The sequence below is a fragment of the Pseudophryne corroboree genome, chromosome 2 (genome assembly GCF_028390025.1).
Source record: "Pseudophryne corroboree isolate aPseCor3 chromosome 2, aPseCor3.hap2, whole genome shotgun sequence".
NCBI classification, from domain to species: domain Eukaryota; kingdom Metazoa; phylum Chordata; class Amphibia; order Anura; family Myobatrachidae; genus Pseudophryne; species Pseudophryne corroboree.
In genome coordinates, this window is record NC_086445.1 from 68,889,613 (window position 1) to 68,905,376 (window position 15,764).

General features: G+C 49.0%; 1 protein-coding gene across 4 annotated transcripts in view; it reads left to right on the top strand.

The window, feature by feature from the left end:
* Nucleotides 1–15,764, top strand: part of LOC134999232 (cyclic nucleotide-binding domain-containing protein 2-like) — a 713,550-nt gene that overhangs the window by 421,761 nt on the left and 276,025 nt on the right. For all 4 annotated transcript variants that reach the window (XM_063951415.1, XM_063951414.1, XM_063951412.1 and 1 more), the window contains 2 exons: nt 4,025–4,099; nt 5,960–6,051. In XM_063951415.1, coding sequence (XP_063807485.1) covers nt 4,025–4,099; nt 5,960–6,051 — 167 coding nt within the window. The remainder of the gene's footprint in view (nt 1–4,024; nt 4,100–5,959; nt 6,052–15,764) is intronic.

The following is a 15,764-nucleotide window of genomic DNA, read 5'->3' on the forward strand; positions in this document are numbered from 1 at the left end:
ATCGGGTTATTATTGTTGTGAGCCATCTTTTCAGAGGCTCCGCTGTTATCATACTTTTAACTGGGTTCAGATCACAGGTTGTACAGTGTGATTGGTGTGCCTGGTATGAGTCTTACCCGGGATTCAAAATCCTTCCTTATTGTGTACGCTCGTCCGGGCACAGTATCCTAACTGAGGCTTGGAGGAGGGTCATAGGGGGAGGAGCCAGTGCACACCACCTGATCCTAAAGCTTTACTTTTTGTGCCCTGTCTCCTGCGGAGCCGCTATTCCCCATGGTCCTTTCAGGAACCCCAGCATCCACTACGGACTCCGAGAAATAGAATTATCGGTAAGTAAATTCTTATTTTTTTCTTTAAAGAGTTTGGGGAGGATGCATCAGCGCTGATTTTCTCATAAGCACCAAGCGATACATTTTTGGATGCAATGGGCAACGCTGTCTTCAGTGGGCAACGCTGTGCTGTATGTACAGTACATAGTGAAATATTGCAGAATTATCCAGTAGAATGTGCTCTGTACTGTGTTTGCATTTTGAAAACTCTCAATACATCACAGAGATGGCCTCATTCAGAGGTGGACAAAGCATTTATGGCAGTCGTTAAATGTTTGTTCAGCAGTCGCAGAAATGATTTGGACACAGAGAGGGGCAATTTTTGGGGGAGTTCCAGGGAGGTAACAGGTATATGGCTACTCAGACGCGGGCGTGTCATGAGTGTGTTCAGCCAGGGACTGCATCCGAAGATGCAGTTTCAATGGCACCGGAGGAAATGTTCCGATGGACATTCTGAGCAACCAATAGGCGGCTCTAATGGCCAATATTATTACATACAGATGCTGGACAAAGAATTCACCAACAATTATAGGAGGCACTGTGCCTGATTCTTCAGTCTCACGCAAAGTATCCGTATCTGAGTACTGGAAAATAGCTTCGGATTTCCACCTGTATTCAGCCAGATGAGTCTGTGTGGGTGTCATAGACATCTATGTGGATCCATGTGGTTGTCATAGACACCCACGATTGGGAATATTGCTGGTGCGCCGGGATTCCGGCTGTCGGCTATGCCGGCTGTTGGGATTTTGGCATGAGTATCTTGAACGCTGGGATCCCGACAGCTGGAATTTTAACTGCAACCCGGAATCACTATCAGTGCGCATTCACCCCCAGCCATTTTGTGAGTGCAAGAGAACCGTCTATAGCTGTCAGATCTTGGCGTGCACTTACCTCTGAATAGGCCCCAATTTAGTCTACACGCCCACAACACACCTGCAGCTAACTTCTGCTAAGAGGGAACACCCCATTGTGCCCAGTTACACCCATTTATCTGAGTGGAGATCCAGCTGACTTCTGTGCTGCTCTGAGTAGCCCTGCTTATGTAAATAAGCCTCATTCTGCTCGTTTTGCGCGGTGTGAAAAATCGCAGCTGGGCCGCTCCGCATGTGGCTCTGAATCAGACTTTCTGTCAAATGTTAGCTGTGCACAATTACTTAGGGAAAATAGGAACCCAAAAAAAACGCACACAAATATATATGTAAATGTTTTAATACCTTTATTTTTGGTACTATATTTACATTTCAGTCTGATAAATGGATCCTCATTATCTCTGTCCTGAAACAGACTTAAAGGCAGGAAACATAGGAAAATAATTTTCCTCCACAATCTGTATAGTGTCTCTGGTCATTAATACATCTGCCCCAAAGAGATAAGAAGGTATGAAGTACAGTATGCCTGAGCAGTCACCACCGAAGGGATGAGTTCTCCTTCACCCTCTTCAATAGTTTTAATCTTAGCTGGGCTTCATGGGGAAGGGGCGTGGTCACAGTTATGCCACCAGTACTGTGCCCCCTGTAGCTGTGCCCTCAGTAGTAGTGCCCCCACTACTGTGCCCTCAGTAGCTGTGCCCCCAGTACTGTGCCCCTGTAGCTGTGCCCTCAGTAGTTATGCCCCCAGTACTGTGCCCCCTGTAGCTGTGCCCTCAGTAGTAGTGCCCCCACTACTGTGCCCCCAGTACTGTGCCCCTGTAGCTGCGCCCTCAGTAGTTATGCCCCCAGTACTGTGCCCCCTGTAGCTGTGCCCTCAGTAGTAGTGCCCCCAGTACTGTGCCCCTGTAGCTGTACCCTCAGTAGTTGTGCCCCCAATACTGTGCCCCCTGTAGCTGTGCCCTCAGTAGTTGTTCCCCAGTACTGTGCCCCCTGTAGCTGTGCCCTCAGTAGTTGTGCCCCCAGTACTGTGCCCTCAGTAGTTGTGCCCACAGTACTGTGCCCCCTGTAGCTTTGCCCTCAGTAGTAGTGCCCCCAATACTGTGCCCCCTGTAACTGTGCTGCTTACCAAAAAAAAAAAAACTCACCATCCTCGCTCCTGCTTCCCGACCGCTGCTGCCCTCCGTCTCCGGCCACCGGCGCCGCTCCTCGGATCTATTTGAGAGATATCATGACGTCTCTCCCATAGCACCGCATAGACACTAGAGGTCAATTATGACCTCTAGCGTCTATGGCCGCTCCCACAGTGCCGTGCATCGCGCACCGCACTGCACAGACACCAGTAGCGGATCTTGCCATGGCGGCGGCACCCTCGGGAGAGCGGTGCCCCGGGCAGAAATCCTGCTTGCCCGTGGCAAGATCCGCTACTGCTCACAGTGTATGTCACCAGATATTGACGCCCCTCCCTGGGGAGAAGACATTTCCCCGTTCCTTCCCATGTGAAGGAACAGGTGACTGTACATCAGTCGGCCCTGGCAGGGCATTCACTGCTTGATGCAGCCGACTGGACTCTTAGAAAATATCGAATCAGACGGATATGCTAGATGATCCAGCATGCCTAACTGATCAATATTTGCAGACCGGTCCCCCGCATACACGCTACAGTTATATGGCTGATCTGCTGATAACACTTGTGGTAACAGGGGAAGAGGGAGTGGATTTTACTCAACAAAAAAAGGATTGCTTAGTTAGTACATGGACCCCTATGTCCTCAGATCCTGAAAAACAATTCACTTTATCAAAGCTTTCATTATTTCAGCTAATCCTTAGCATCTTAGTCGCAACACAATGACTGAGTCTGTATATGAAGCATAACAAAACGGGTTGGATGCGGATACGGGATGCCGGCAGTCAGAATACAGACCTCTGACTGCCATAATCCCGGGCGTGCAACTAAACTAATCCTAACCCTTCCTTCCCGCAGCCTAACCCTCCCTTCCCGCAGCCTAACCCTAATCCCCAAACAGCAGCCCAACCCTTACCCTCCCATCCCGCAACCTAACTCTCCCTTCCCGCAGCCTAACCCTCCCTTCCCGCAGTCTAACCCTAATCCCCAAACAGCAGCCCAACCCTTACCCTCCCTTCCGCAGCCTAACTCTCCCTTCGCGCAGCCTAACTCTAATCCCCAAACAGCAGCCTAACCCTTATCCTCCCTTCCCGCAACCTAACTCTCCCTTCCCGCAGCCTAACCCTAACCCTTCCCCTGCAGCCTACCTCTTCCCCTGCAGCCTAACCCTTCCCCCGCAGTCTAACCCTAACCCTCCCCAGCATACTTACGGTTGGGATTCCGGCGTCACCATTTAGACAGGTGTCGGGATTCCAGCATCTGTCTCCTAATCGCCAACATCCCATACGTTGGGATGCCAAGTATATCCCCAACAAAACTTGGCGTGGAAAATAACCTTGGCCACTGCATTGCAGCACTTCGTATATAGATGAAGAGACTCAGTCGCATACAGATACAAGTATAGTATATCATATTAATCAGCACAGCCTCCTGGTGTGTCCTAGCTGCATCGCATTGCCTCTAGGACGCATTTTAGGCAAAAAAGATGTGAAAAAGTCGCCTGATGCTAGCGGAGCCTCACGAGACCGGGAGCTCCAAGAAGAGCTGTTTTGCGCAACTGCGGCAATGATATATAAGGACACATCTGTAATTGTTTTATGTGGCTTAAGCGTTAGACATTATTATATTGTTTTATGTTGGTTTAATGTTCTAAGATGTATGTATATTGTTTTCAGTCTATGCATTATTGTATCTCTCTGCAGATGGTTCTCAGTTCTGAAGCAAAACAAATACTAACCAGTCCCCCAGATAAGAGGACAGCAGAAGAGACAAAGGTGGTAAGTGTATGGTATGGGTATAAGGAATGAGGCCTACGCTGTACCTCCCAGCTTACAGACATGTGAAATCGGCCATGCCAAAATCTCTATTCAGATAGAAGCACCCACTTCTGGTGGAAACTCTGCACCCTTACAGGTCTGGGAATCCTGCAAAACCAGTACATGAAGAGGACGTGCTAGTGCTGTAACAGAGGAGCACCGCAGATGACAGTGGGATAGGATGTGTGTGTGTGCTGGGGGGGAAGGGAGGGTCAGGCACGGTACACAATGCCCGGACGAGGTAAGGGAATCAGAATGAGATCCTGGCTCAAGGGATCCCGGTGGTCGTAATACTGACGCTGGGATCCCGGTGATGAAAAGACCGTCAGGGGTGAGTAAGGGGTGTTCTCCCCACTCCCTAACCCTCCTTTTCCGCTGCCTAACCCTAACCTCCCTCCTTAATGCCTAGCCCTAACCTACCTGCAGAGGTGCCTAACCCTAACCCTCCCTCCCTCGCAGCCTAACCCTAACCCACCCTCCCTGCAGCCTAACCCTAACCCCCACCGGGGGTGTCTAACCCTAACCCTCCCTCCCTCCCCCGCAGCCTAACCCTAACCCACCCTCCCTGCAGCCTAACCCTAGCCCCCATCGGGGTTGTCTAACCCTAACCCTCCCTCCCTCCCCCGCAGCCTAACCCTAACCCACCCTCCCTGCAGCCTAACCCTAACCCCCACCGGGGGTGTCTAACCGTAACCCACCCTCCCCCGCAGCCTAACCCTAACCCACCCTCCCTGCAGCCTAACCCCCACCGGGGGTGTCTAACCGTAACCCACCCTCCCTGCAGCCTAACCCTAACCCAACCTTCCGTGCAGCCTAACCCTAACCCTCACCAGGGGTGCCTAACCCTAACCCCCACCGGGGGTGCCTAACCGTAACCCACCCTCTCTGCAGCCTAACCCTATCCCAACCTTCCGTGCAGCCAAACCCTAACCCTCAACAGGGGTGCCTAACCCTAACCCTCCCTCCCCCGCAGCCCATCCCTAACCCACTCTCCCTGCAGCCTAACCCTAACCAACCCTCCCTGCAACCTAACCCTCACCGGAGGTGCCTAACCCTAACCCACCCTCCCTGCAGCCTAACCCTAACCAACCCTCCCTGCAACCTAACCCTCACCGGGGGTGCCTAACCCTAACCCACCCTCCCTGCAGCCTAACCCTAACCCTCACTGGGGGTGCCTAACCTTCCCTCTCCCTCAGCCTAACCCTAACCCATCCTCCCTGCAGCCTAACCCTAACCCCCACCGGGAGTTTAGATTTGGGTGGGGTGTGTTCAATCTGAAATCTAAATTGCAGTGTATAAATAAAGCAGCCAGTATTTATCCAGCACAGAAACAATATAACCCACCCAAATCTAACTCTCTCTGCACATGTTATATCTGCCCCACCTGCAGTGCACATGGTGTTGCCCATTAGAGAAAGATTTTGCTGCTGCGATCAGGTCTGAATTAGGCCCATATTCCTCTGTGCATAATTAGATTTTGTAAATTGAAATCTTTGTAAAACCGACTTTTTAGCAGAAAATCCTCAGTGCCAGAACAGTGTCTTCATATTTCCCATTAATGTTGGATAACCAGGTGTTGGAACTGGTCCATTATTTGCAGTAAATCCAATCTACAATGATTGTGTTCCTTAATGATCATCCAAATGATATTTCAGTAACCTACAGTAACATACTGTAACTCCCATCACTGTGTACTTGGCAGCGGGAGTTCGGTGCACGAAGACTGGATCGTCCTCATACTGAAGCTGATTCTTAAGTCGATGATTTGTGACAATGCAATATAATCTTTACATATGCATGAGGCCGTCTCTTCAATTGCAGGCCATGCTGTCTCTGAGGATGACCGTGTCTTCTTTCGCTGGATATCCAGTTTATATACAGGAGAAAATAGCCAAAGTTGGCTGGTATGAATGGTAGGTACAATGCACATGTTTATTAACCAGTTGTGAGCTTGTTTTTACGTCAGCCGGTGGCAACGGAGTCTAACTTAGGACCTACAGATGGGTCCATGTTTATCTTGACCTTTAATAGGATTAACTGAGACTGGGCAGTCGGACTTAATCCATACCTCCCAACATTCAAGTATAGGAAGGAGGGACATCTTGGCGTGCGTTGCGTGGCCGAAAAGGGGGCGTGACCTGTGTGGAAGGGGGCATGGCTTCACGGAGGGTCCGTGATCACGAGCCACGCCCCAGTTTTCGTCACTGAGGGGGCATGGCCAGCGCTCTGGGAGCTGCTGGCATGCCCCCTCTCCCTCTAACTCACTGGAATAGATGCTGTGCGAAAATCGGGACAGTTGGGAGGTATGCTTAATCCCCTGCTGTAATGACTTAGGGGGTCATTCCGAGTTGATCGCTAGCTGCCGTTGGTTGTAGTGCAGCAATCAGGCCAAAAAAAAATCGGCATTCCTGCGCATGCATATGGTGCGCAGTGCGCACGCGCGTCGTACTTTCACAAAAGCCGACGTAGTTTCACACAAGGTCTAGCGACGCTTTTCAGTCGCACTGCTCGCCGCAGTGATTGAAAGGAAGTGGGTGTTTCTGGGTGTTAACTGACCGTTTTCAGGGCGTGTGCTGAAAAACACAGGCGTGCCAGATAAAAACGCAGGCGTGGCGGGGGAAACGTAGGCGTGGTTGTCCGAACGCAGGGCGTGTTTGTGACGTCATAACGGGAACTAAACAGTCTGAAGTGATCGTTAGCTAGGAGTAAGTATCGAGCTACTCAGAAACTGCACAATCTTTTTTTGAAGCGGCGCTGCGAACCTTTTCGTTCGCACTTCTGCTAAGCTAAGATACACTCCCAGAGGGCGGCGGCTTAACGTTTGCACTGCTGCTAAAAGCAGCTAGCGAGCGAACAACTCGGAATGAGGGCCTTAATCCCCTGCTGTATTGTTCCCTGTATTGTATTGCAGTTGAGAACAATAGATGAAGGGTTTATATTAATAAACCATGTTGTGCCTAGGTGCAGCAAACTAGCCAAGATAACTGTGGACCCATCTGTAATTCACTATGGATCGCTACTGAGGCTGAAATAGGACTTTTCTCAAACCTGCTACTGCTAAAAAATCACATGTGGAGAGCCGCCCAGAATGGATAAAAGAAGCGGACCGATGTGTTCGCAAACCTGTGTATGCATTAGCGCAATTGCAATGCATACGCAAAAAACAAGCACAATCGACAGCTGCGGCTGACCCCAGCGTACTCAAATCATTGAGAATGCAGTCACACCAGGTGCCATGGTTTTCATTGCAGTGTTCGCAGATTACGTCAGATGCATGCCTCGAAAACGCCCATGACACGCCACTCCCCACAAATGCCATGTTACCACCTACGAACGGTCAATTCCTGTCAATCAAAATGCAATCTCTTCACACTTAGGCTGCATACGCAGAGCGATCGCATTTTGACCTTCGTGTACGTGCAATGCGTTTGCAGCACATGCGCAGTGTGCCGATAATTGCGTTTTCACATTAGCAACTGATAGTGAATCAGGCCCCTAGGGGGTAATTCAGATCTGATTGCTGCTGGGAGTTTTCAAACTGTGTATACACCGCAATGCGCAGGTGCGACGGACTGCTGCAAAGAGGATCGCCGGTCAGCGTCAGGATTGTGCGAAAGATCCATTTGCACGGGCGTTCGCAAGGAGAATGACAGCAAGAGGGCGTTTGTGGGTGGCAACTGACCGTTTTCAGGGAGTGTCAGGAAAAAAGCAGACGAGATCAAGCGTTTTCAGGGCGGGTGTGTGACGTCAATTCCGGTCCCAGACAGGCTGATGTGATCGCAGCGGCTGAGTAAGTCCTGGGCTGCGCAGAGACTGCACAAAATCTGTTTGTACAGCTCTACTACACATGCGATCGCACACTTGCACAGCGAAAATACATTCCCCCTGTAGGCGGCGACTATCTGATCGCAGCAGTGCAAAAATCGCTGCCCAGCGATCAGGTCTGAATTAACCCCATATTGCGGAGTATTACAGTGCGGTCACAGTCTATTGGTGGTCATTGCGAGTTGTTCGCTCGTTGACGATTTTCGCTATGCTGCGATTTGTTGCAAATTACGCATGCACAAGGCACGCAGGGCGCATGCGCTTAGTTATTTACCTAAAAACTTAGCAGTTTTGCTGTGGATCCTGCGGCGCTTTTCAGTCGCACTGCTGATCGGTGAGTGATTGACAGGAAAAGGGCGTTTCTCGGAGGTAACTGAGCGTTTTCCAGGAGTGTGCTAAAAAACGCAGGCGTGTCAGGGAAAAACGCGGGAGTGTCTGGAGAAACGGGGGAGTTGCTGGCCGAACGCAGGGCGTGTTTGTGACATCAAACCAGGAACTAAACGGACTGAACTGATCGCAATCTGTGAGTAGGTCTGGAGCTACTCAGAAACTGCAAAGAATTATTTAGTAGCAATTCTGCTAATCTTTCCTTCGCACTTCTGCTAAGCTAAGATACACTCCCAGAGGGCGGCGGCCTAGCGTGTGCAATGCTGCTAAAAGCAGCTAGCGAGCGAACAACTCGGAATGACCCCCACTGTACGAGTTGTACAGGATTCCATTCAAAATGCATCAAACCTGCACAAAAACTGGAACAAAATACACAGATCCGGCACTTCCACCGATCTCCTTGTTGTAGGTAGAGACACGTGTGCCTGACGGGTGGTATTCATGTGACCGCCGGTCAGCTGACCGACAGTCACATGACCTCCTCCACCAGCCCGACGGGTCACTGTCCCGATGGTCGGAATGCCGACCAACAGGGACTATTTCCACTCGTGGGTGTCCACGACACCCATAGAGTGGGAATAGAACCTGTGGCGACCGCAGGTCGCCACCGAGCCCGCAAGGGGCTTGCTGCACTCGCCCCTCCCCGCCGGGATCCCGGCGTCGGTATGCTGCCGGGATCCCGGCGTCGGTAAGCTGACCGGCGGTCAGGAGACCGCCGGTCAGCCGTACTACACCCTTGTCTGATACACTCATGAATCAGACCAAGTTCATACAGTATGATTTATTGGTTTTAACAGTGGGTATTGACGGCAGTGCAACTATCAAATTATATATAGATATATAATGAGGGAGAAAGAGAGAGAGAGAGAGAGAGAGAGAGAGAGAGAGGGGTACATTTACTGAAAAGTGGTGATGTTGCCAATAGCAACCAATCAGATTCTGTCTATCATTTCTCTATTGCATGCTAGAAAATGCTAGACAGAATCTGACTGGTTGCTATGGGCAACATCAGCACTTTTCAATTTTAGAAGCTTTAGTGAATATACACCAGAGAGAGAGAGATAAAGGAAGAATTTCAGGGACTGATTCTTAGTTACACTCAGGTACAAATGCAGATGTAGTTTTAGCAAATTGCGCGTGTGTTATGGCCTGCATTCACAACTGAGTCACCCACATCTTTGCTGCTTCTCACGTAGGGCTGAATGGGTGGCAGTGGGGCAGCAATGGGACGTTTACCACAGCAGTGGGCGCCGCTACATCCTCTTGTCTCTTAGATCTCTCGTGTATACCCTATATTGCACAAACGATTGTGGTGTAGCCATGGCATATAGTACCATGGGCATAGCTATGCTTCCCTACATTCCTGGACCTGAGTAATCACTACCTACTGCCCCCACCCCACCTCTCAGCACCCCTGGTCATAGTCTATTGGAGATTGGAAAGTTGTCCTCAGAGAAGGCCCTAGGCATAGGCAAACTAGGCAAATGCCTAGGGGCACCAGCAGCTTCTGCTGATTGAAATGATATGCGACATGCCTATATTCGGTGTGTAGCATTTTGTATGCAACCACATTCACACACAGTATATAGACATGTTGCATATAATTTTCATCAGCAGAAGTTGCTTGTGCATCCTAGCCACATAGCAATGCAAATAAGATGCATTTTTATCAAAAAAGGTGCCCGATGTTAGCAGAGCTGCCAGCTGACTCACGCCAGGCATCTCCTGCTGCATGGCGCATTGAGGCAAGATTTATGAGGACACATCTGTATCCAGGCCGAGGCAGAGGTCACAGTGTTAGCGGCCGTGTGAGTGCTGTGTGTGAGTGGGTTGGTTGTGCAATAGTGTTTAGCATATGTGTAAGGGACATTATGTGTATCATTATGTGTATAAGGGCATCAATATTGTGCGGCATATGTGTAAGGTACATTATGTGTATAAGGACATTAATAAAAGTTGGCATAATGTGTAAGGCGTATTATGTTTATAAGGACATTAATAATGTGTGTCATATTTGTAAGGGGCATTACTGTGTGGTATGTGAATAAATACATTACTAATGTGTGGCATTATGTGTATAAGGTGCTCTACTTTGTGGTGTTACATATAGAAAGGGCACTACGTCTGGTTTAATGTGAATAAAGAGCAATATGGTGTGGTGTAATGTGAATAAGGAGCAATTCAGTGTCATGTATTGTGAATAAGGGGCACTACTGTGAGGAGTAACGTTTTTTGTAAGGTAAAGTGGTATTACTGTGTGATGTAACGTGAATTAGGAACACTATTGCATGATAAAATGTGAATAAAGTTGCAGTACTGTGTGGCAGAATTTGAATTGGGGGTACTATTGTGTGGCCATGCCCATTCCCAACAAAAACACACCTCTTTTGTGCGCACCATTCCTATTTAACATATAGGGGGTAGGAACACCAATATAAGGACTACTATGGGTGAGAGGTGATGGTGCTGGGAAAGGGGTGCAGGGTCAGAGGCGGAACCAGCGGTGGTGCTAGGGGGCACCAGCCAAAATCTTGCCTAGGGCATCATATTGGTTCGGGCCAGCTCTGGTTGTCCTAGTTCTATTAAGATCTCCTGCACCAAGGACTAGTGATGAGCGGGTTCGGTTCCTCGGAATCCGAACCCCCCCGAACTTCACCCTTTTTACACGGGTCCGAGGCAGACTCGGATCCTCCCGCCTTGCTCGGTTAACCCGAGCGCGCCCGAACGTCATCATCCCGCTGTCGGATTCTCGCGAGATTCGGATTCTATATAAGGAGCCGCGCATCGCCGCCATTTTTCACTCGTGCATTGGAAATGATAGTGAGAGGACGTGGCTGGCGTCCTCTCACTTTGTTTCAGGGGGCTGCAGTGCAAATATCTTTATACTGGGGACCAGCAGTATTATAGGAGGAGTACAGTGCAGAGTTTTGCTGACCAGTGACCACCAGTATTATACGTTGTCTGCCTGAAAAACGCTCCATATCTGTGCTCAGTGTGCTGCATATATCTGTGCTCACACTGCTTTATTGTGGGGACTGGGGACCAGCAGTATTATATAGGAGGAGTACAGTGCAGAGTTTTGCTGACCAGTGACCACCAGTATACGTTGTCTGCCTGAAAAACGCTCCATATCTGTGCTCAGTGTGCTGCATATATCTGTGCTCACACTGCTTTATTGTGGGGACTGGGGAGTGGGACCAGCAGTATTATATAGGAGGAGTACAGTGCAGAGTTTTGCTGATCAGTGACCACTAGTATACGTTGTCTGCCTGAAAAACGCTCCATATCTGTGCTCAGTGTGCTGCATATATCTGTGCTCACACTGCTTTATTGTGGGGACTGGGGACCAGCAGTATTATATAGGAGGAGTACAGTGCAGAGTTTTGCTGACCAGTGACCACCAGTATTATACGTTGTCTGCCTGAAAAACGCTCCATATCTGTGCTCAGTGTGCTGCATATATCTGTGCTCACACTGCTTTATTGTGGGGACTGGGGACCAGCAGTATTATATAGGAGGAGTACAGTGCAGAGTTTTGCTGACCAGTGACCACCAGTATACGTTGTCTGCCTGAAAAACGCTCCATATCTGTGCTCAGTGTGCTGCATATATCTGTGCTCACACTGCTTTATTGTGGGGACTGGGGACCAGCAGTATTATATAGGAGGAGTACAGTGCAGAGTTTTGCTGACCAGTGACCACCAGTATACGTTGTCTGCCTGAAAAACGCTCCATATCTGTGCTCAGTGTGCTGCATATATCTGTGCTCACACTGCTTTATTGTGGGGACTGGGTACCAGCAGTATTATATAGGAGGAGTACAGTGCAGAGTTTTGCTGACCAGTGACCACCAGTATTATACGTTGTCTGCCTGAAAAACGCTCCATATCTGTGCTCAGTGTGCTGCATATATCTGTGCTCACACTGCTTTATTGTGGGGACTGGGGACCAGCAGTATTATATAGGAGGAGTACAGTGCAGAGTTTTGCTGACCAGTGACCACCAGTATACGTTGTCTGCCTGAAAAACGCTCCATATCTGTGTTCAGTGTGCTGCATATATCTGTGCTCACACTGCTTTATTGTGGGGACTGTGGACCAGCAGTATTATATCGGAGGAGTACAGTGCAGAGTTTTGCTGACCAGTGACCACCAGTATACGTTGTCTGCCTGAAAAACGCTCCATATCTGTGCTGCATTGTAGTATATAGTAGGAGTACAGTGCATAATTTTGCTGACCACCAGTATATAATATATAGGAGTACGGTACAGAAGGCCACTGCTCTACCTACCTCTGTGTCGTCAAGTATACTATCCATCCATACCTGTGGTGCATTTCAGTTTTGCACAGTTTGCTGACCACTAGTATATAATATATAGCAGTACGGTACAGTAGGCCACTGCTCTACCTACCTCTGTGTCGTCAAGTATACTATCCATCCATACCTGTGGTGCATTTCAATTTTGCACAGTTTACTGACCACCAGTATATAATATATAGCAGTACGGTACAGTAGGCCACTGCTCTACCTACCTCTGTGTCGTCAAGTATACTATCCATCCATACCTGTGGTGCATTTCAGTTTTGCACAGTTTGCTGACCACCAGTATATAATATATAGCAGTACGGTACAGTAGGCCACTGCTCTACCTACCTCTGTGTCGTCAAGTATACTATCCATCCATACCTGTGGTGCATTTCAGTTTTGCACAGTTTGCTGACCACCAGTATATAATATATAGCAGTACGGTACAGTAGGCCACTGCTCTACTTACCTCTGTGTCGTCAAGTATACTATCCATCCATACCTGTGGTGCATTTCAGTTTTGCACAGTTTGCTGACCACCAGTATATAATATATAGCAGTACGGTACAGTAGGCCACTGCTCTACCAACCTCTGTGTCGTCAAGTATACTATCCATCCATACCTGTGGTGCATTTCAGTTTTACACAGTTTGCTGACCACCAGTATATAATATATAACAGTACGGTACAGTAGGCCACTGCTCTACCTACCTCTGTGTCGTCAAGTATACTATCCATCCATACCTGTGGTGCATTTCAGTTGTGCGCAGTATATATAGTAGTAGGCCATTGCTATTGATACTGGCATATAATTCCACACATTCAAAAATGGAGAACAAAAATGTGGAGGGTAAAATAGGGAAAGATCAAGATCCACTTCCACCTCGTGCTGAAGCTGCTGCCACTAGTCATGGCCGAGACGATGAAATGCCATCAACTTCGTCTGCCAAGGCCGATGCCCAATGTCATAGTAGAGAGCATGTAAAATCCAAAACACAAAAGTTCAGTAAAATGACCCAAAAATCAAAATTAAAAGAGTCTGAGGAGAAGCGTAAACTTGCCAATATGCCATTTACGACACGGAGTGGCAAGGAACGGCTGAGGCCCTGGCCTATGTTCACGGCTAGTGGTTCAGCTTCACATGAGGATGGAAGCACTCATCCTCTCGCTAGAAAAATGAAAAGACTTAAGCTGGCAAAAGCACAGCAAAGAACTGTGTGTTCTTCTAAATCACAAATCCCCAAGGAGAGTCCAATTGTGTCGGCTGCGATGCCTGACCTTCCCAACACTGGACGGGAAGAGGTGGCGCCTTCCACCATTTGCACGCCCCCTGCAAGTGCTGGAAGGAGCACCCGCAGTCCAGTTCCTGATAGTCAAATTGAAGATGTCACTGTTGAAGTACACCAGGATGAGGATATGGGTGTTGCTGGAGCTGAGGAGGAAATTGACAAGGAGGATTCTGATGGTGAGGTGGTTTGTTTAAGTCAGGCACCCGGGGAGACACCTGTTGTCCGTGGGACAAATATGGCCATTGACATGCCTGGTCAAATTACAAAAAAAATCACCTCTTCGGTGTGGACTTATTTTAACACAAATGCGGACAACAGGTGTCAAGCCGTGTGTTGCCTTTGTCAAGCTGTAATAAGTAGTGGTAAGGACGTTAACCACCTCAGAACATCCTCCCTTATACGTCACCTGCAGCGCATTCATCATAAGTCAGTAACAAGTTCAAAAACTTTGGATGACAGTGGAAGCAGTCCACTGACCACTAAATCCCTTCCTCTTGTAACCAAGCTCCTGCAAACCACACCACCAACTCCCTCAGTGTCAATTTCCTCCTTACACAGGAAAGCCAATAGTCCTGCAGGCCATGTCACTGTCAAGTCTGACGAGTCCTCTCCTGCCTGGGATTCCTCCGATGCATCCTTGAGTGTAACGCCTACTGCTGCTGGCGCTGCTGTTGTTGCTGCTGGGAGTCGATCGTCATCCCAGAGGGGAAGTCGGAAGACCACTTGTACCACTTCCAGTAAGTAATTGACTGTCCAACAGTCCTTTGCGAGGAAGATGAAATATCACAGCAGTCATCCTGCTGCAAAGCGGATAACTCAGGCCTTGGCAGCCTGGGCGGTGAGAAACGTGTTTTCGTTATCCACCGTTAATTCACAGGCAACTACAGGCTTGATTGAGGTACTGTGTCCCCGGTACCAAATACCATCTAGGTTCCATTTCTCTAGGCAGGCGATACCGAAAATGTACACAGACCTCAGAAAAAGTCACCAGTGTCCTAAAAAATGCAGTTGTACCCAATGTCCACTTAACCACGGCCATGTGGACAAGTGGAGCAGGGCAGACTCAGGACTATATGACTGTGACAGCCCACTGGGTAGATATATTGCCTCCCGCAGCAAGAACAGCAGCGGCGGCACCAGTAGCAGCATCTTGCAAACGCCAACTCGTTCCTAGGCAGGCTACGCTTTGTATCACCGCTTTCCATAAGAGGCACACAGCTGACAACCTCTTACGGAAACTGAGGAACATCATCGCAGAATGGCTTACCCCAAATGGACTCTCCTGGGGATTTGTGACATCGGACAACGCCAGCAATATTGTGCGTGCATTACATCTGGGCAAATTCCAGCACGTCCCATGTTTTGCACATACATTGAATTTGGTGGTGCAGAATTATTTAAAAAACGACAGGGGCGTGCAAGAGATGCTGTCGGTGGCCAGAAAAATTGCGGGCCACTTTCGGCATTCAGCCACCGCGTGCCGAAGACTGGAGCACCAGCAAACAGTCCTGAACCTGCCCTGACATCATCTGAAGCAAGAGGTGGTAACGAGGTGGAATTCAACCCTCTATATGCTTCAGAGGATGGAGGAGCAGTAAAAGGCCATTCAAGCCTATACATCTGCCTACGATATAGGCAAAGGAGGGGGAATGCACCTGACTCAAGCGCAGTGGAGAATGATTTCAACATTGTGCAAGATTCTGCAACCCTTTGAACTTGCCACACGTGAAGTCAGTTCAGACACTGCCAGCCTGAGTCAGGTCATTCCCCTCATCAGGCTTTTGCAGAAGAAGCTGGAGACATTGAAGGAGGAGCTAAA